The sequence below is a fragment of the Anarrhichthys ocellatus genome, unplaced genomic scaffold (genome assembly GCF_004355925.1).
Source record: "Anarrhichthys ocellatus isolate YVR2014 unplaced genomic scaffold, GSC_Weel_1.0 scaffold61, whole genome shotgun sequence".
In the NCBI taxonomy this organism is placed as follows: domain Eukaryota; kingdom Metazoa; phylum Chordata; class Actinopteri; order Perciformes; family Anarhichadidae; genus Anarrhichthys; species Anarrhichthys ocellatus.
Window position 1 is genome coordinate 1,038,836 of NW_022280091.1, and position 20,862 is coordinate 1,059,697.

General features: G+C 38.5%; 3 protein-coding genes across 3 annotated transcripts; 2 read left to right on the forward strand and 1 right to left on the reverse strand.

Moving 5' to 3' along the window:
- The first annotated feature begins 4,023 nt into the window (after positions 1 to 4,023).
- On the forward strand, positions 4,024 to 5,251 carry LOC116396977 (retinal cone rhodopsin-sensitive cGMP 3',5'-cyclic phosphodiesterase subunit gamma-like). Its single transcript, XM_031872038.1, has 3 exons — positions 4,024 to 4,093; positions 4,783 to 4,904; positions 5,042 to 5,251. Exons 2-3 carry the CDS (start codon positions 4,795 to 4,797, stop codon positions 5,157 to 5,159), a joined length of 228 nt encoding a protein of 75 aa, XP_031727898.1. The 5' UTR covers positions 4,024 to 4,093; positions 4,783 to 4,794; the 3' UTR covers positions 5,160 to 5,251.
- A 2,009-nt stretch (positions 5,252 to 7,260) lies between these two features.
- Positions 7,261 to 8,289, reverse strand: LOC116396974 (retinal cone rhodopsin-sensitive cGMP 3',5'-cyclic phosphodiesterase subunit gamma-like). Its single transcript, XM_031872035.1, has 3 exons — positions 8,208 to 8,289; positions 7,652 to 7,767; positions 7,261 to 7,510 (listed from the first exon to the last, which is right to left on the reverse strand). Exons 2-3 carry the CDS (start codon positions 7,753 to 7,755, stop codon positions 7,393 to 7,395), a joined length of 222 nt encoding a protein of 73 aa, XP_031727895.1. The 5' UTR covers positions 7,756 to 7,767; positions 8,208 to 8,289; the 3' UTR covers positions 7,261 to 7,392.
- A 4,618-nt stretch (positions 8,290 to 12,907) lies between these two features.
- Positions 12,908 to 19,119, forward strand: erp27 (endoplasmic reticulum protein 27). Its single transcript, XM_031871830.1, has 7 exons — positions 12,908 to 13,067; positions 13,730 to 13,815; positions 14,997 to 15,134; positions 16,443 to 16,559; positions 17,483 to 17,608; positions 17,738 to 17,935; positions 19,038 to 19,119. The coding sequence occupies exons 1-7, from the start codon at positions 13,010 to 13,012 to the stop codon at positions 19,077 to 19,079; spliced, it is 765 nt and encodes a 254-aa protein (XP_031727690.1). The 5' UTR covers positions 12,908 to 13,009; the 3' UTR covers positions 19,080 to 19,119.
- The last annotated feature ends 1,743 nt before the right edge of the window (positions 19,120 to 20,862 follow it).

The following is a 20,862-nucleotide window of genomic DNA, read 5'->3' on the forward strand; positions in this document are numbered from 1 at the left end:
TCAGCACTAAGAGACAACAACTAAAAAGTCAATTTGCATGTCTTAATGTGTAAGACCCCTCATCCCCCTCCTCCTCTAAGCCCCGCTGCTCGGATGATATATCATCCTCAGGTTGGGTCAAACATTGACTAAAGCTGGCACAAAGCTCCTTCAGACCCTGTTACACGAACAGCTTTGTGTATTTTTACACCTTGGCTTTAAAGGTTACTCTTGCCCAGTAACAGGCCGTACATCTTGAGGCGAGGATATCACCAAGTTCACCTAATTCCAGTCTGAAGTCAACACTGTATGTTGTGAATAATAACCCCCTGAGTCTAAGGAGATTTTGCCCCCAACAACTAATTTTCAATCTGCTCTAATCCGACCTTTCTGTGACTTTGGTCATGAGTCTTATCTTAATGGAAAGCTCAGCGGTGCTGTGGACTTTGCCAGAATTTTACTTTGACCTCTCTGATGGCATAAAGTCTCAGTTAACCAGTTGGTTCTTAAACTTCACACCCAAATTCCTGATTTAGTTCCACAATTCTCATGATTTTAATCAGCCACAGCTGACAAAGTTAGCAGTTATTGTTTTCAGTTATACGGTGTATAAAAGTCAACACAACCGATTACTGTAGCATCTGTGTTGTCGCCAATCCATAGTGATGAAAATACCAAAAGACTTCTCTTTTTAATTGGTTGTGACCTCAGTAAACTAGGATGCACTCTTGAGATTGATCTAAATCTTTTTTATTTTGGGGGGGGGGGGTCAAAATGGCTGCCCAATTATTTAACATAAACAAGCAGAGATCCAATATTTACTGAAAAGAGAATAGTAAGAAAGGGAGGAGAAGTCACATAGTTAATGATGGTTTCCATCAGAGTTTAAAGTGTTAGAAACGTTAGAGATGTTTCCAGTCCTTTCAGGGCGTCAAGACAGTCTCTGTTTTATTGGCTCGTTTGTTTCCATTTTCCTTTAACTTGTTCTCATTTATTAGTTTTGTCTTTTCTTATGTATCGCTACCACTTATGTCATCACTGCTATTGTATGTTACTATGATTCATCCTTTTACTATGCTGCAAGCAAATGTCCCATGAACTAATCTGAAAGAAAGACCTAAAATGAAAAAAAAAATATATATATATATATATTCTCAATCTTTTGCACATACATAATCAATCGTCCTTAGGACAGATGAACAGAAATTTGGAAAAGACGTCCTGCCGTTAATATTTGAACAAGTCGAGCTGAAAATGACGACAATCAAAGGTCATTCTCCACTTAAGATTTTCCATTAAATTCAATCAAATTGTCTGAAGTGAAATCAGGCTTTGTAAGTAAATAAGTTTCTGGTAATAATTTTTTCCTTCTCAAATCTAGTCTTGTGTGTCTTAAACCTGCAGAATAAAAAGGAATCACTTCTGATGAGATATTGCAGGGCCTCAGTAATGTCAAAAGAAAGTAGTTAAGTAAAGTCAATTTAACTTATATAATACCTTACAGAAGGTAGAAATATAAAAGAGACCAAGAAAATGTATAAAACAAAAGAATGCAAAGTGCACATAATATAAAGTTGTAAAGTGGACAAAACGACAAAAAAAAAATAATCTGGTTTTTCATTTGTATAAAAAAGGTTTTGGCTTCTTAGAGACATCCGAGGCTTTTTCCAAAATTGATCAGCAACAATAGCACATCCCAAGAACAGATTCCGTTGTCTAAAATATAACTTCACATCCGTGACAAGTGTACCTCACTCTGATCTCACGCTTTTGCAGCACCTTTCTGCACTCTTCTTCATGGTCTAACCTTACTCATTACAGCAGTTTTAAAAGTTAGCCAACATGGCAGCTGAGACAAGATCAAAGTTTGGTCTTACCTGTTTCTTTGTTGGCTTCAGGCCGATGTCTCTCTGGTTAGTTTATGTCTTTCTGCTCTTTAACCCTGGTATCGTCTTATATACTACCTGATGCTAATCCCCCTGATATATTTCTGTCCCCTCCGCTCTATCAGATTAAGGAGGGGGCTCAACAGTGTGCATAGTGGAGCATCTCCGAGAAAAACTCAATTCAATTTATTGTACGATGCGAGTTGTTTTGGGACCTGATTCTGAATATGTCAATCTTATTTTTTGAATTAGTGCATTTAAAAAAAAAAAAATGATCTAAATTATTATTCTACAACAACAATAAATTGAGCTCAAAGGGAAACGGTGTATTATTAAAGCTCGTTCTTGACCTTTGCAAAAAATTATTTGACAGAAGAATCTTAACTCAATGGTCTGTTTACTACTCCAGAGCTTTCAACCACATCTCACAGTCTTCATCAGCTTATTAAAAAAAGGTGATAAAGCTAGAAAATGTACTTTAAATTTATATTTTCTCTATCAAATAATATAAACAGTGAAGATTTAGTGGCTAAATTGGACGCTCTAACAAAATCATGGAGTGAGTCTTTTATGTTTGACCACCCTCACACGTGTCTTCATGTCACATTAATACGTGTTCAGTTGTCAGATACTGTGTGAGTATCGTCTCTCTTTAACCTGAGTCCGTGCCATGAGGTGAAGGATTAAGAGCTGTTCTTTTTCTGTCATGGGGGATTGATCTCATGGCTCAGGGCTTCCCTGGTCTTACATCACATGCTCCATCCATCGTATCAGTTGCGTCAGTGAACATGTTTGTTTACAAAATAAGGTTAAAATACATCCCAGTATTTTACAATTACTGCTGGGCTCTGTGTCTTTATATGACCAGAACTGCTTTGGAGATTTATGGAATATTTGGAAATTGCTGTTTTCAACATGGGAGTAAATGAACTGAATAACTGGAAACTAAAAACGACATATTCCACCATCATACCATAGTCGACTCCAAGTTCCCTCCTTGATGACCGAGCTCCTTACCCTATCTCTAAGGCTGAGCCCGGCCACCCTACGGAGGAAACTCATTTAAAAACCTCATCCTTCGCGTCGAAAGGACTCAGCTTAGGTGGTTCGGGCATCTAATTAGGATGCCTCCTGGACGCCTCCCACTGGAGGTTTTCCAGGCACGTCCAACTGGGAGGAGGCCCCGGGGAAGACCCAGAACACGCTGGAGGGATTATATCTCCCAGCTGACGTGGGAACGCCTCGGGATCCCCCAGTATGAGCTGGAACATGTTGCCGGTGAGAGGGAAGTCTGGGTCAGCCTGCTTGGCCTGCTGCCACCGCGACCCGACCCCGGATAAGCGGAGGAAAATGGATGGATGGATGGCATACCATAGTCTAAAAACGTTTCCATTAAAATTAAAATTCTTGAATTCAAAATTTTACTAAAGCAAAAGGACAAAAGTATTATCAGCAAAATGTACTTAAAGTATCACAAAAAGAGTGCTAAATATGCTACATACAACAAAAGCCAAAGGGAGGGAGCTGTCAAATGCAAAAAAAGTAGGAATTTATAATTTAAAAAATCCATCAGAGCAGCTGCTGGTTCACATCTTTTTGTGTTATTCAAGTTATTGAGTTCTTGTATTTTGGCACATTCAGCATAAAATATTTCATCACTTTACTGCATCTGACACCTTTTTTTGTAGCCTTTTATCACTAAGCGGGTTGAAAAGCCTTTATGCTGCTCGTTATAGACATATTGTAAAAACAAAGGACATTGTTTTACACCTGCAGTTGTTTTTCATACACATTAAATAAATGACTCCTGTTTCTAAACTAAAATGAGAAGTTACACGTACTACAATACAATTGTAGAATCTGATGCTGAGGGGTCAAATAGGGGTATAGCTTGTGAGGGAATGTGTCAGACAATAACTTCAACTTGATAGTCGTGTTAATTACTGTCACTCACTCCTGCCAATTAATGACACAATAATTCACTTTATTCACACGTTGAGATCTACAGTAACTTGGAGTACACCTGGCTGTATTTATATCTCATCTTTTCGAGGCTGAGCTGGTACAGATGAGAACGGAGCCAAGTTGGCAAATAAAACAATCGCACACCATCTGATGGGATTAGCCACTTGGAGGACTTTAAAAAGGGACCATCGGACGGAGAGAGAAAACCACAAGTAAGAAACAAGCGAGACAGCATCAGAAAAACACTTTGACTTCAACAGAAGGTGAGTTGAAACTGCAATTTTCTCAGCTCTGCTACAGATTTGATAACATGTAATGCTTCAGAGAAGAAAAGGACAGACAGAGTGAGGTCTTTATAGCTTTTTTTCCTGAGTATTATGGCTGAAAAGGAGCTGAAATGAGATCTGAGATTGTTACTTCACTAGGAAAACTTCAATAGGAATAGTTCTTTGTGCCGGACTTCTTGTTGCTACAGAAAGCCCAGTCTCTATTTCCATATAATGTCCTCTTTTTACTCGATGGAGGAGTTTTGAATGCTGGTTGTACTTTCTTTATCAATGCATTATGTATTATGCTTTGACGAGCTATTGATTTTTGATTTTACTGTAATAACACCTCTATAAAGGGGAGATTACTGGCTGTCAGTAGCAGAGGAATATGCAGAAGCAAAGCATGTTTATTTGTGTTGCACCTTTTAACAGCTAGGCTATTCACAGTGCTGTACTTAATACTAAAGAAAGGCATTGAGACAAGATGTCAAATAAACACAAGGCAATATGAATTTACACATTTAAATAGGGTTTCAAAAGAGTGAAACGAAATTGAATAGAAATGGGTGCAGTGCAAGATATTAATTAATTTGTCCTAGGTTTAATTTAGGACAAAGCAGTGGCAAACCAAAGGTTTATGAACACTGAGTGTCATGGATCTCATATATTTTGTTCTTTTTCAGTAAATAATCAAAATGTCAGACGCAGCTGTTGCAGTCCCCGTCGACAAGAAGGCACCTCCCAAATTCAAGCGGAGGGCCATGCGCACCTTCAAGAGCAAGGCGCCTAAACCCGGCCAGAAGGGGTGACATGGATTTAAGATCTCACACACACATACACAATAAATAAGTATTTTCTTCATTTGCCATTTTAGTCCTTTACTTTCATACAAAACTTCTCTCAGTTTGTACTGATCAGATCTTCTTTGTCTCATGCGCTCAGATTCGGAGACGACATCCCCGGCATGGAGGGCCTGGGCACAGACATCACAGTGGTTTGCCCATGGGAAGCCTTCGGGGACATGGAGCTCGGCGACCTGGCCAAATATGGAGTTGTTTAGCCCTCTGGCCTCTGCCTTTAACCGTATTGCCACAACTGTCCCTCATGTATTCCAACTTTTGACTGTGCAAGAGTCAGCAGCTCTAAACCTGAGCTTCTACTTTCCACAGAGGAAAGAAAAGGATATATATATATATATATATATATATATATATATATATATATATATATATAAATAAATAAATAATGTTGAAATATAAAAGAGGGTTTGATATCTGTTATTGTGATATCCCTGGCCATTTTCTTTCTCCTCTTCCACCTCGTCTCCTCAAAGCTGCGGATTCAACATGCACAGATGTTTATTTTGTGTATTATCTCAAATAAACATATCTTTTTATGATGAAGTCAATAATTCCTTTCCCTCCTTTGTGAAATAAATAATTGATGTACTTTGTCAGTAGAAAGGAACAATTCCATGAACACAACATTAAATGTTAATGTTTTCCATAGAACAGTCTCTGTGTTGTTCCTATTATTAGCACCACATGCTTCTCCGATGTTTAAAACAGTTTAAACATATCACACTTGATGCCAAATACTTGGCAAATTTTTAACTGTTTTTTTTTGGCTTCAGAGAATTATTTAATACAATAATCTGGGCTTAATAACTCACTTACTGACACTGCTGTGGCCCGTTTTTAGCTGCCCCAAATTTAATGTTAGTCATTGAAATTGTAAAAATAAATCCAGCTTCAAGCACAGAGGTTGACAAGAAGATGAATGAAGCTCTTGTTGCCATGGCAACCAAAGGCTTTTATTTTTTTCCACACGTAGATGGAAGAGAGAGGTTTGACAGAGAGGACCACATGCCAATAGACATCAATTGATCTGCTTTTACAGAAATCTATTCTTTTTAAGAAGTTTAATAAAGAAGTAAGAAACTATTTAACAAGAGATGATTCGACCTCTTGTTCTCTTTTCCCAGTCGGCGGACCAGCCGACAGCTGTTCTTGCTGGTTTTCCCGGCTCCCAGGCCATGAGGTTTTCTGCTCCTTCCCTGTTCAGCTCTCAGACCGCTTGTCCCTGAATGCGTCCTCCCCCTGCACCAATTAGCTGATTGAGCTTGTAAACAGTGAGTAGACAAACGCTGAGTGCCTAAAGCAATGTGGCGTAAATTTGGCAAACATGAGTTGAAAAACCACTCCACCGCAAGGAGACGTTGCTTTGATATCTCCTTGCCAGCCCCCCCCCCCCCCAAAAGGTTAAGAACCACTGCTCTACAGAAACTTCTTGGACTATTCTGATCTGGTCCATGAATCCCAGAGATTAATCCACGAGAAGCCTTCGGTGATGTGAAGCTCAGCAGTCTGGTGGAATACCTCACATTTAACTTTCCTCTTCCGATCTTGTAATAATTGTTCTTCCTTTGATCCCCCCCCCCTCCCCCATGTCTCCCCCCAAGGTCCCTGCTAATGAAGTAACCAAAGGTTTTGAACTGATGGTTGCTATTCATACCACATTTCATGAGGCACTGTCCCTTTGACTGCTCGCTGTTTAGAGGCTCAAACAGCTAATTGGTGCAGTGACACGAATGCACATTGATGTCTGGAGGACATACACACACTCACACACACAGACATTGGCACCAACAGAAATGTTGCCATGGAGCTACTAATTATTGTATTGTGTGTGTGTGAGAGAGAGAGAGAGAGAGAGAGAGAGAGAGAGAGAGAGAGAGAGAGGTTCTCCAACACGCTTGGAAAGGGAGGGGTGAGCGAAGGGGTATTCAGTTGGTTGCAATCTACAACTTCACCACTCGATGCCACTAAATCCTACATGCTGGACCTCTAGGTATGACTGTAACACCCATTTTCAACACTTCCAAGTTTGAATTCAGTGTGTTTTCGATGATCAGTGAGATAAATTACTGGTGTCTGCCTGGGGTGAGGTGGCTTTGAGGTGAGCATATTAACAGTATGTTTTACAATTTAATAAATTGTCCAAATCTCTGTTGATTACGTTTATTAAATATTCACTTTAATATGCTTCACATAGCATCAGGCTAAGATACTTCTACTTTACTTGAGTATTTCCTTTTTAAGGCAAGGGCAGAGAAAGTGCATGAGACAAGAGAAAGTGCTGGACATCTATTTTTTTCCCCAGGTCAAACCTTTTATTAATCAATATCTGCCTCCTCTCTATGGAACAAGTACAAGATTTTTAGCTGCACAGTCAAAAGTTGGAATACATGAGGGACAGTTGTGGCAATACGGTTAAAGGCAGAGGCCAGAGGGCTAAACAATTCCATATTTGGCCAGGTCGCCGAGCTCCATGTCCCCGAAGGCTTCCCATGGGCAAACCACCGTGATGTCTGTGCCCAGGCCCTCCATGCCGGGGATGTCGTCTCCGAATCTGAGCGCATGAGACAAAGAAGATCTGATCAGTACAAACTGAGAGATACAAGTTCGTACTTGAAAGTATAGGACTGAAGTGACAATTAAAGTAAACACTTGTGTATTATTTTGTTTGTGTGCAATCTTAAATCCATCTCACCCCTTCTGGCCGGGTTTAGGCGCCTTGCTCTTGAAGGTACGATTAGTCCTCTGCTTGAATTTGGGAGGTGCCCTCCTGTCGGCAGGAAGTGCTACGTCTGCCATTTTGGTTATTTACTGAAAAAGAAAAAGAACAAAATATATGACATCCGTCAACTGATAATCTCTCCTTCATAGCGGTGTCATTACAGTAACAATCAAAAATCAAGCTTGTTAAAATAACGGACATAACATCAAAGCATAGATACATTAAACATTGACAAAGAAAGTGCAACCAGCGTTCAAAACTTTGTTCATCCAAATCCATCGAGTGAAAAGAGGACATTACAAAGAAATAGAGACCGGGCTTCTAGCAGTGCCAACAAGAAGGCCGGCACAAAGAACTGTTCCTTTTGAAGTCCCAGTAAAAACATCAGATCTCATTTCAGCTCCTTTTCAGCCATAATACTCAGGAAAAACAGCTATAAAGACGTCACTCTGCCTGTCCTCTTCTTCTGTGAAGCATTACATGTTATCAAAGCTGTAGCAGAGCTGAGAAAATTGCAGTTTCAACTCACCTTCTGTTGGAGTTAAAGTGTTTTTCTGATGCTGTCTCGCTTGTTTCTTACTTGTGGTTGTCTCTCTCCGTCCGTCGGTCCCCTTTTTAAAGTCCTCCAAGTGGCTAATCCCATCAGATGGTGTGCGATTGTTTCATGTGCCGACTCAGCGCTGTCCTTTTCTGTACCAGCTCAGCCTCGAATAGACGAGATAAAGCAAAGCGAGATATAAATACAGTACAGGTGTACTTCAAGTTACTGTAGATCTCTCAGTAGATATCTGTCAGTCAGTCTGTCACAGCACAGCACACTTTACCCCTCAGCATCAGATTCTACAATTGTATTACAGTACAAGTAACTACTTTTTTTTTTGTTGAAAATAAAAAATAACCGCAGGTGTAAAACAATGTCCTTTGTATTAATGATTATTTATGATTATTGAGCATTTTCTGCTACTTTATACTTCTACCTCACTACAATTCAGAGAGAAATATTGTACTTTTTACTCCACTACATTAATTTGACCCTTATAGCTACTAGCTAGCTTTTACATTAAAAACACATGATATGCTTATATGATATGATGCAGTATTATACTACTAATCTACGGAGTATACACAGTATCTACAATTGTCTCCACATTGACCAACTACAACATTAAAATACTCATATATTTATGTGTAATTGTGAAAGAAACAACAATGATATCAATGTTCTTCATCGCAGCTTTATTTGTGATACTTTAAGTACATATTGCTTGTAATACTTCTGTACCTTTACTTTAGTAACATTTTTCCTTCAACACTTACTTGTAATGGAGTATTTTCAGACTATGGTATTTCTACTTTTGCTTTAGTAAATGATCCAAATACTTCTTCCACCACTTCAACTCCTACATTTAACAATAATACGTCTAGATGTCTGATGGTATGGAATATTTCGATTTTAATTCCAAGTCGCAGTTTATTTACTGCCATGTAAAGACTTGAAAACAGCAATTTTCAAATATTACATGATGCTTAACAGCAGCCCTATGACACAGAGCCCAGCAGTATTTGTAAAATACTAAAGATTGGGATATATTTTCAACTTATTTGCAAACAAACATGTGTCCTGACACCACTGGTTCGAAGATCTTTCAGCATGTGATGTAAGATCAGGGAAGCCCTGAGATTAATCACTTATACAGAACAGAACACCACTCGGCTCTTAATCCCTCACCTCATGAAATGGACTCGGGATAAAGAGAGACAACACTGACAGGTGAACAAGTGCTGATTTGACATGCAAAGACACGTCTGAGGGTGGTCAAAGATGAAAGACAGTCTCTGTGATTTTGTTATAGTATCCGATTTTGGCGCTAAATCTTCACTATTTATATTATTTGACAGAAAATTTGAATTCAACCCCCATTTTCTTGTTAATCTGCTTTTTTTGATTTAGCTTATTAAGACTGTGTGGTGTCTATTTTTGCACGCTGGCTGTAGGATTACACTTTGCAAAGTCACAGAAAGCACATTAAGCACAGTAATCATCTTGACTAAATCTCACTGTGTGTACCTTGTTTTGTGTCCTAATTTCCTCTAATCCCCTCTACTTTCAGTTTCTTCTTTATGATACCGTACATTGAAGATGTATTCTGCCTGTCAGAAGTAATTGGAAGCTGCTCTGGTATTTCATTTTGCGAATTGTCCTGAGCCATGGACAATTATATAGTATATATAGTGTATGTATAGAATTGTCTGCTGTATCTTTTCTTTGAGAAATACTGCACATGTATAGCAAATACGTAGTTAAAGATAAGTAGCTAAAAGTTAGTTTAGTACATACATAGCAACACAGACAAAACTAAATATAGAAAAACAACTCTGATGGCTCCACAGAAGGCTCATTGCAGAACCCAGAATACTTCAGGTGACGCCTGTCTGGCACTAGTCAGAGGTTTTCTCTCCACTTTGTTGTTTGCTCGGACAAGAAGGTTCAATTCTTGACTCTGAGGTTTGACCAGCTGGCAGCTAAGAGGCTGTAATATGATTGGGATAAGTGCAGAGAGATACCCTGTGTGAGTGTTATCAGCCAAGACTACCCTGTTGACCCTAAAGTGGAATGCTAAAGACACATGCACACATTCAGGGTGTTTTGCTAGCTGATGTATTATTTTATCTTGAAATAAGAGGGTAATTAACAGTAGAGTATGATATAAACATTTTTTTTTTAATTCTGGTGTAAAGAAAATAAAAAAGTTTGCCAAAAATAAAAAATATAGTATGTTGAAAATAAGTTATTAAAATAAACATAGTATAGTATGCTGAAAGAAGTCATAAAGTCAAGTTATAGTTTGTAAAATAAATCATAGATTGTCTAGTATGTCCAAAGAAATTATAAAAAGTAACTGAATAGTATAGAAAACAAATCATGAAAATGTCTTAATACAGCACGTTGAAAAAAATAAGTCACAGTATATTGTGTCCAAAAAAGTCCTAAAAAGTCAAAGTATAGTAAAAGAATTCTTAAAAGAGGCATGGTATAGTAAAAATCATAATGTATCGTATTTAATGAAAAAATCATAGTTATATCGCAGAATTCATAATGAAGTCTTACTAAAAAAGTCATAAAGTCAAAATATGGTATTCAAAGAAATCATAATATGTCATTGTAGTATGTTGAAAAAAGTAATAAAAAAGTGGTGGTATAGTATTTAAAAATACACAAAAAATAATGTGTCAAAAAGTCATAAAAAGGCATTTTCATCATCAACAAACATCATAAATACGTCATAGTATAGTATGTTGATAAAAGTCACAAAACAGTTATATAATAAATAACTATAATAAAATAGCTATAACTTTGTGATTGTGTCTAGGGCAGCAGAGAAGGCCTTGCTGGCCCTGACGGCCCACCACTGACTTGTATACACTAAATAATACACAGTCATTTGTGGGCTGTGATCTAAATCGTCACCTTTCACTGTGCTGTCACGCTCATGAGAGAGAATAAGTGTTTGTAAGAAGCTTTATTTGGTCTTTGCCTGAGAAGAGTTGCATGTCACTATCACGTCACCTGTACATACATCAGAAGTCATAAGCCTATGGCGTGAGCTGTTGACCTATTTGCAGTATTAGTGTTGCCCTGTTGCCCTTAAGCCCCATGTGAACAAACGTCCCACCCCAGACCTGACAGTAAGGCGAGACCCTGTGTTATTGTTTTTTTAATCTGAGAAGACGTTTGTTGGTGTTGTGATAATATACAAGTAATGAGTCTCTAATTCCCCGACTACAGTTGTTTTTTTGTCATTATTGTCCTCACTAAATAGCTTTAGGAGGCTATTTTTGTGTGTTTTTTACAATCAGAATAACGTTTTTTATCTTCAATAATTTTAGATTTGTATGCAGAGTATTTGGATTTTATTGAGGCACAAGAAAAAGTTTACAGGGTTCAGACCATTTTGTCCTGAAGAGTTCCTTGTATTTTGTGCATCCAGACGTTTTTTCTGCTCTGTGGTCGACCAAACTATACCTCGCCAGAACATTTTTAGCAGGTTCCTCTGTCAATGGGAAAAATGTTAAAATCATCATGTAAAACATCAAACTTCATATAAATTATTGTTCTGGAATTTAGTTTAATAATATCATTGGTGCCGTTATGAATAAATCTGCATTTCAGAGGCTTTTAGTTTTAGTTTTAACATCAACACATGGTGGTTTGTGGTAGTTTGTGGGCTTTTCTGTCTCTCTAAGTTACGTAAGAAAATGTTTTATTGTTCGTCTTGGGTGACAGTTTCAGATTTTAATAGTTGCTCCTCTATTATAATTTGAACACACTAATAGTTTAAAAATCTAGTATTAATAAATATTGAAATGTCACATTTAGACATTATTTAGAAGTTATTCAGTTGATTTGTTCAAATCTTTTTCTCACATAGATTGTTTTGAGATATTTACTGAGAATTCTTTACATATATTAATTTGCACTTACTGAATGTTGGAAATAAATACCTTTCATTTTCAAAGTATTTCTATAAATGCATAATAAATCTGTTTTATATTGCACACTTTTCAATGTACTCAAAGAGGATTTGCAATATTTTAAAACAGCAAGGTAAAATATGTTAAAAAGGTAACAAAAAGAAGAAAATCAAGAGTATAACATCTAGATTCACACCTCGATTTCTTATAATAACAGCTATTCATAAAGAAAATAGTGAGATTGCATCTCCGAATACCAATAAGTAAGGATGGCTGGGAGCTGTGTCCCTCCTGTGGTGAATGCACCAGAATGCAGCCTAGTTAATCACGGGTCACATCGGCCTCCTCACTCGAAATCTGCAGCCTGAGTATTAACCAGGCTGCAATGTCAGCAAAGCCTCACACTCACAACCGATTAATGTAGCACACTGCAGCACAAGACATTTTGACAGCAAAGTTGCTCAGAAGATGCTACTAATGAGCCACAAGAAAAGGTGTGCGATGTGTCTCAAAAGCAAAGGTCAGCTGGACCAATGGGACCATTATTGTCCTCAACCCCATATTGCCCCCACACCACACTGTACACACACTCTCACCTGTCCCCTGTCGCATGGTGACACGTAGTCTAATGTCCCAGCCTGCCCACTTATCAAGAACACCTGGCTGGTTCTCATGAAAGGCTCCAATCACATCCCAGAGAGGTTGCAGCAGCCACAGCCGGCTGCCATGTGGCCACTGTCGGACACAGAGCAGAGGTGACACAACTCCTCGTACGAAGTCAAACAGCTACAGAGTCTCCAGGACATTCCTTGCTGTGTTCTCTTTTCCTGCCACTCTGTCAGCTGAATCAGTTGAAACATGCTGATCACTCTGTTTTTCTGCCTCCTGGTGTCTTCTGTCATTGCCACAGAGAAAGGTAAATTGATTTAAGTATAACGAGTCTTCTTGATCGTCTTCTAGGAGTTATTTTCTCTGCTTTCAGTGCGGAAAAATCAAACGTACCTCAAAGTGTTGTAACTACACAGTTTGTAGACTTTGTCTTTCACAACTTCCACTAAACCATCCCATTTTTACCAATTGTGTAAGATTTGTGAAAGATTGATAGTCCACGAAGGATGAATCCTTCTCATGTTGGTGATCCCCTGCCTTTACCTCTACCATGAGGTGGACATATCGGATGGATTGCCATGAACAGACATTCATGGTCACCAGATGATGCATCTTACTGACTTTGATGATCCCCTGACACTCTTATCTAGTGAAATATCTAAACATCTGCTCGATGCATTGCAACATAATAATGTCTAGATATTCATAGTTCCCAGACAATGAATCCTACTGTGGTGATCTCCCGACTTTTCCTTCAGCAACACTGTGAGGTTCACATTTGGGGTTTTGAATGAAAGAATATTGGATAGATTGTCATGAAATTTGGTAAAGACATTCATCTGTATCTAAGTACAGCATCACTGAGCCGCTAGCATGGCTGTAGACTCATAACACTGTCGAGACAACAAGGACTGGGACTGTAAGGCGCAAATTATGCTGTATTGTGTATCTTGTGTCTTTCTGTCTCAGACAGTGCCCTTCCCAGACTGACTGACACCAAAGCTGCTGAGGCCTTCATCGACTCTGCTGAAGTGGTGGTCATCGGATTCCTGGAGGTCAGACATGAAAATTCCATTTAGAGAAAAAAAAGTCTCAACCATGGGCTCAAATCAGCTTTTATACATCTTTTAAACAAGCCCACAGGGGGGCTGTTTTTACGGCTTAGTTTATTATGCTATCATGCACGCAGCGAACCACACATGATCAGACCAATTAGCTGAGAGTGAGACTGTGAGGGGCTCCAAAAATACAGCATTTGTTTGCACCCTGGTGTTTTTGATGCCGTTGTCACGAATAGATTTTGGAAGAAGAATAAGAATTTCCTGTGGCCACACCTTTGGCAGCGCTGGTGCTTTGAGGACAGAGAGTGGCTAGCCGTCCCACAGAGGCGAGCCCTTTGGCCAGACTCTGTGTGCGGGGGAAGATGGCGGGCCACTCGACAGGAAATACATACGTATCTGAGGACTTGTGGGATTGGTTTCATTGACCCTCTCATAAACAAACGCAGGGAGAAGTTTCATGAGAGGAGAATGGAAGAGAGAGCATAGCTGGACCGTGATGCTGAAGGCAAAAATAGACCAAAATATTGGTGCTGTGACTCACTGGGATTGAACACATATTACAGGCTGCAAAATGATAAAATGGATTGCCAGAGCTCATGCACTAGCTCAGAATAGACATGATTCACCTTCCTTTGAGTCAGACCTCATCTCTCTCTCTCTTTCCGGTATATTCCTTTGTTTCTTTACATATTCTTGATGGAAAAAGGATGGTTACAGGAGCCAGTTTTTGGAAGCTATAGGCAGCCATCGACCACTATCGGAACAAAGTTCCGCAGATAATGATAGTTTGTTAAAGCTCCTATTGCCGCCTTGGCTGACTTCCAGTTAAAATAAAACATTTTCCTCTAAAAAGTAATGGAGTAGAAGTATAAAGTAGCACAAAATGGAAATAGTTCATTTGATACCGCATTTAAGCATAACTTCCCTTCTCAGGGCGTCTCAAAGTGCTTGCCTAGGATTTGAAAGATTCATTTTACTCCCTACCTGTGGATTAAGGAATGTGATTCTAAAGCAGGTTGTGCAAGAAATACGATAGATGTGTAGTAATCCACAAATGTCACGGAAAACAACAAGAAATGTTATTAAAATCACTACATAGTGTGCAATAATGAAGGAAAAACAAAAGAATGATTGATGAAGGTGAGATGTAACTCTGTTTTTCTCTCATGTCCCAGGGAGAGGAAAGTCTCGGCTATCAGGAACTTGTTTCAGCTGCAAAGCGAGTTGACTCAGTCCCTGTAGCCATCTGCACGGAGAAAGAGGTGCTGGCGGACTACAGTCTCTCCTCAGACACCATCACCCTTTTTAGAAAGGTATTCTGCACCATGACGCATCTTTTTCAATGGGAAATGTTATCCGGTCTCAGGGTTGGGACCTGAGGACGGCTGAGAACACTGACAAGGAGTCACACAGGTTAGCGTAGGCCTATAGGTAGGGTGGGGCAATATTGACATTGCCCTATTGACAATATTGCTTTAAAAAAAAACAACAACGATAAACAAGATTATTGTCCAAAAATAGCCGAAGAGATAAACATAAATATAAATATCTATGGACTGAGGACGCATATGTTGCCGTACCCATAAGTGGCCACAATGTACTGGCAGTAAGCGCTATTTCACACAAAAGCATGCTGAGGTCAATAAATGTGATTAATCAACAGACTTATGTTTTCTGTTGGATGGTAAGTTTTAAGATAAAAGTGGAGATTTCTTTATTAATGGGGTGGTCTAGCAGCAATCTAACAACACCACAAATTACATTTATAAAACCACAATAACACAAAATCGGACGCAAGTTGTTACTTTTTCCATATTTTGATAGAGAAAAAAAGAGGGATTGAATATAGCGCAAAATTCATAACAGGCGTTTCATAATCAAATATGGTTCTGTTATCGTGGACATGTGAGGACCATTATCATGCAATCTCTTGTTGAACGATTATATTATCATATAGCCCACATCTACATATATTCTGCTTTATGTATTCTCTTTTATCATTTATATATTATATAAAAAGCATATCTCTTTATATTCATCAGGTATGGCTCAAAATACATTCATCAAATCGTCTAATACGATAGTAAAATCAAAATCAACTTAAATACATGTGTTATAACACTTTTTCTTTACACATGCATTCTGCACCAATAGGTGATTCGTACAAATAACAAGTTTTACTGCATTTCTCATTCATTCAGCTGCCCTGAGTGTTATTCAAGCTGTAAATGAATTAAAACATTTCAATTGTACAACATTTTACTGAATAGTTACCAGTTTACCCACCTGAGAACAATGAGAATGAGTCATACACGTTAGCTATAGAATGTTCAGTCTTAACCTAAACTAAATCAAAGGAAGCCAAGGCAATGGTAGTGAAAAGCACCATGCAGGTTAAACTGCATATAATAGCATGTAAACTATAATTTCGTTAGATAGGATTAATTCAGTGTTACGAATGATGTTAGCGATTATGAAATTTGTCAATAAATGATGTGTGTCTGTTTAATTAGTGTCTGTTTTTACCTAACTTGTGAACTTTTTGCCTCTGACACATATTTTACAGTCCCGAACAGCTTACATCAGTTTTATGACTTGATGATGTGTGTCATGTGATCCAGGCAGATAACCACCAGGAGAACCTCGTTATTGCCACAACTAAGAAGTTAGAAGCTGACGGTCTTGTAAACTTCATCACCATCAATGAGGTTCGATACATCACAGAGTACAACCAAGTGGTAAGTCCAACTCACGTCGTCATCACTTTTTCTGGAGCCAACAGCCTGCCTCTGTCTGTCAATAGTTGTTGTTTATTTCCTGTCATTTATCCCCTAAAACTGTACTTAAGAATGTTTTCATTGAAGACAAATACACATTTTAAAAAGAGTAATAAGCCTCCAAATACACCTTTTATGTTCTCCACTGCCAAACTCTTATTTTCCCACCACAGTGGTGGGAGAAGTATCCAGATATTTTACTTGAGTAAAGTAGCAATACAATACTGTAGAAATACTCAAGTAAAAGTCATGCATTCAGGAAAAGTACAGAATTATTAGCAACTAAATGTAATTAAAGTATCAAAAGTGAAAGTACTCAATTGGCAGCAGAATTTCAGTCAGTGTTATATTATTATATATCATACTTCAGATTATTATTTCTGATGTATCTGTCCAAGCAGCATTTGTCGATGATTACCAAAGTTTTAGGGGGTTTTTTCAAGTCGTTTATAACTAGTTTATATACTGTTAGGTAGTTATTTCTTGAAACTGTATCATTTTTAAAAGTCAGATTTATTCTAAAAGTAACTGTCAGATGCATTAAAGAAAGTACAATATTTCCCTCTGAAATGATAGTACATGTCTCAAAATTGTAAGAACAGTACTTGTGTAAATGTACTTCATTGCTCTCTATCACTGGTATTCAGAGAGTATTCCAAGAATATAAATGTATCCAACATGAATGGCAGGTTGCAGGGCTGACACAATCCAGTAAGTAGTCGCACAAACGTCAGTGCAAAGAGAAAACAACACAATGAGATTTGAAAATGACCTGCTTGTCACTGTTGGAGCAGGTGAAGGGAAGGAGATCACGGTTAGCCAGTTAGAATATAACTTCTCCCGTCTTAACCCTCATTCTTTGTATATATGTTCTCCATCCTCAGACCGCTGTGGGCCTGTTCAATTCAGAGGTGAAGACACACCTCCTGCTCTTTGCCAACAAGGGGAGTAAAGAAGACACTGAGCTGAAGGAGCGACTGGGAGCCCTGGCCCCTGAATTCACAGGCAAGGTGAGAATATTCAAATGACTTCACCTAAAAAAAAAAACAATAGTTTCAAATACAACAGTGTGATTTGTTTTAATCAAATAATAGAAGTTACATTTCTGTCTAAATGAAGTAATAAAAACTGTGTTCCAGTTCTTGTTCGTGCTGATTAATGGAGCAGTGACGTCCAACTCCCGGTCACTGGGCTACTTTGGCCTCAAGTCCCAGGACCTCCCACGAGTTGGTATATATGATGGTAGCTCTGACATGAAGTGGCTCCTGCCCGCTGGAGAGATCTCCACTGAGCGAGTGCGGGAGTTCTGCCAGTCCTTCTTACGAGGGGAACTGAAGGTGAGCGGCCATTATAATCACTGCTGATGTTTAGATATATTATGACCTTGTAGCTGCAACAGCTGGTTAAGATTTGGAACAATTTAATGTAAAAAAAAGAGCTGCAGTTTGGTGATTTCAAATAAAAAGCACAATTAAACTAAACAGGAGCTCTCGTTCACTTGTCGTGAAAGGAAAGTGGCAGTGAGTTGGAGCACACCAGTAATGTTCAACAAGAATAAAAGCACTTCTTGGCCTCACTGTAAAGTATATGTGCCACACAAAAGACAGGAAACCTCACTTTGTGCACTAATTTCCTCTGTTGCACCACACAGTAGAGTCTGAAGCTCTACAACAATTGGGACCAGAGTAAGAACAAGGATATCAACAAAATGGCATAAGAAATACTGAAATCATATAGTGTATAAAGTTAAAATAATAATAATATTAAAGTAGAGGGCCAATAGATGGCATTTAAATTAGTATATAAATCAGATTGTGATGCAGTTCAAGGCAGGTGTCATAGACAAGAAAGCAATTAACAGATAAGGATTTCATATTTAGAGGACAAAAACTGTCGTTATTATTTAAAATACCCTCTTCGGGTTCCCTTACTCATTCTGTACAATTATCAACAACCAGCCAAAATCAGCAAAAACATTAAAAAAATGTCAACCTTAAAGCTGCAGTTTTGTACTTTGCTCTCTGGCTCCGTCACGATTACGGGAGTATTGCTTGCGACAGAGCGACTGTAACCTCCCTGGACCTTTGACTGTACTTGGCAAATGTGGTTTAGAAGTTCAAGTCAAGTCAATTTTATTTTATCGGCCTAAATCACAAATTGGCCACAAGGGGCTTTATAGTACAGCATTTAGCCCTTTGTGTTTTTCTCTTTCTCTCTTCTGTTAAATCTTTAAAATGATATATTCTTCTGAAACTGAGTGATTTAAAATTCCTGACAGATAAAACTAGAAGTGAAGCAGAACCATAATAGACTAAATTCCATCACATAATGCATCAATGTTGGTGACATTGACGTCCTAAATGAATGCACGTGTGGTAAACTAGTGTCACATATTCACTCTCTCCTGTATTTCACTTGTCGCTCTTTTATGTTTTTCAGGAGGTGAAGCAGGCAGAAGCCGAGGCCAAAACAGAGCTCTAGGACTATTAATCAAATGTAAATTAATTCATATGTATTAAATACAAAAACAGAATGGAAAAGCGCCGTCTGATTCTTCCTTCTGTGAAACTATGGCTGTGTGTTAGAATTTCTTCCCTCCAACACAACAGAAACTATGCAAAGTAAACATTTGCATGTGTGTGTGTCTCATGTGTCCTCACATATTTAACCATGTGTGTGTTATGTTTTGTTTGTTTACGCGAGTGTGAGCCAGTCTACGGTCTGGTCAGCGGGCCGCAAGTTACTGACCACAAATCGCAGAGATCTGGCGGAGTTTGTTAGTCTGTCCACTAATGTTATTGTCAGGACCACAACACACCGACCTCAGAGAGACTGACAGAGAGAAGACTGGGAAGAGCTTCACCAAGGCCGTTAAGTTTCTCATATGATTTGTCCTGGAAAGAAAAATGTGTAAATAAAATTAAAAAACATCATCTGTACACGATAAACTGACAAATACCGATGATGAATAGCAAGGAATCACAGAGGCAGCAATCACACACAGCTGAAAGCAGGGCGTCAAATTTAAAAAGGGATTTGACTCAAAGACATATCGGTCTCTAAATACGTATTTTAGCAAAAAAAGCTCTATAAAAGCAAAACAGATGGGCTGTGGAGTGGAGACATCAAGAGTGAAACTGTTTGGGCTTGTCCCAGAAATATTCTCCCATAAGCAAGAAGGGACTTTCAAGGCCCAGACTTGGGATCAGTATAATTAGTGGTGTTGTATTGCCAAGCGGATGCATCCGGCGGAATTGGGAAAGCCTGGCAGGTGGACGTTTCTCAGAGGCCAGGCGGAAATATACACCGTGTGTCGCCCACCATCTAAGTTTGTTTACGGCTGCAATGGAGACAGTCGGTGTTGACTTTAAACCATCAACAGGCAAGCTGTAAGATAATGCCCCTGTGTTGAATAGTTAGTTGATAAATGTGGTGCACGACTGGTTCTATATTAGCATATTGTTTCTGTAATTTTAATAAATAAAGTTAAGTTTCTAAGGAGTAGAAGTATTAAGTGAGGATCTTCAGTTAGGATCTCAAATTGTGTTTAATAACAATTGCTCTAATATTAATGTCATTTTCAAAAACTAAATAATAAAATGTATTTCTCTTGGATTAGCAGGAAAGTTGCAATTTAAGAAATGTACCGTAACATTTACGGTAGTTAACTGGCAGCAATTGACAAGTAACAATTTGAAAAATCATTGTAATTAACTTTTATACAATACATTATATATTTATTCAATACATTTGGTTACTGTGATTTTCTACAGTACATAATTCATTACTTTGATTTCTACTGTAATTTATTGAGTACTGTAATGTCCCATTAAATACACAGTATTCTACTGTGAAATAGTATGCAGTAATAATATACAGTACTTTACTGTGCACAAACACATTAAATTACTGTGGATTTCACTGGCATTTATTTTTACAGTGTTAAAAACTGTTTTTCTGAGCTCATGAAAAGATGACTGATCACACAGGACACGTACACACCTACAGCAGTAAGAAAGCAACAACGACACATTCAAGGTGGAATCAGCGTTTCTGAAGAAAGATTGTTGATATTTAAACTCAACACCCAAACAAAATTCCCCCCTCCAGATTTACAGTCCCTCTCGCTGCCTTTTCATTCTCTTTCTACATCCAAGGCCTTTCCCTTTCCTGGCTGGAATAGTGTGTGGCCCGCTCCGACCCACTTTGTCTGTGTCCCATTTTCAGAGCCAGTGTACAGTATAATCAGTGCACACACACACAA

Excerpts from the sequence above, each read along its gene's own strand:
- LOC116396977 (XM_031872038.1), top strand. The coding sequence starts at position 4,795 with ATGTCAGACGCAGCTGTTGCAGTCCCCGTCGACAAGAAGGCACCTCCC. Across the intron at positions 4,905-5,041 it reads CCTAAACCCGGCCAGAAGGG|ATTCGGAGACGACATCCCCG; the intron begins GTGACATGGATT and ends TCATGCGCTCAG.
- LOC116396974 (XM_031872035.1), bottom strand. The coding sequence starts at position 7,755 with ATGGCAGACGTAGCACTTCCTGCCGACAGGAGGGCACCTCCCAAATTC. Across the intron at positions 7,511-7,651 it reads CCTAAACCCGGCCAGAAGGG|ATTCGGAGACGACATCCCCG; the intron begins GTGAGATGGATT and ends TCATGCGCTCAG.
- erp27 (XM_031871830.1), top strand. The coding sequence starts at position 13,010 with ATGCTGATCACTCTGTTTTTCTGCCTCCTGGTGTCTTCTGTCATTGCC. Across the intron at positions 13,816-14,996 it reads TGGTCATCGGATTCCTGGAG|GGAGAGGAAAGTCTCGGCTA; the intron begins GTCAGACATGAA and ends CTCATGTCCCAG. Across the intron at positions 16,560-17,482 it reads TCACAGAGTACAACCAAGTG|ACCGCTGTGGGCCTGTTCAA; the intron begins GTAAGTCCAACT and ends CTCCATCCTCAG.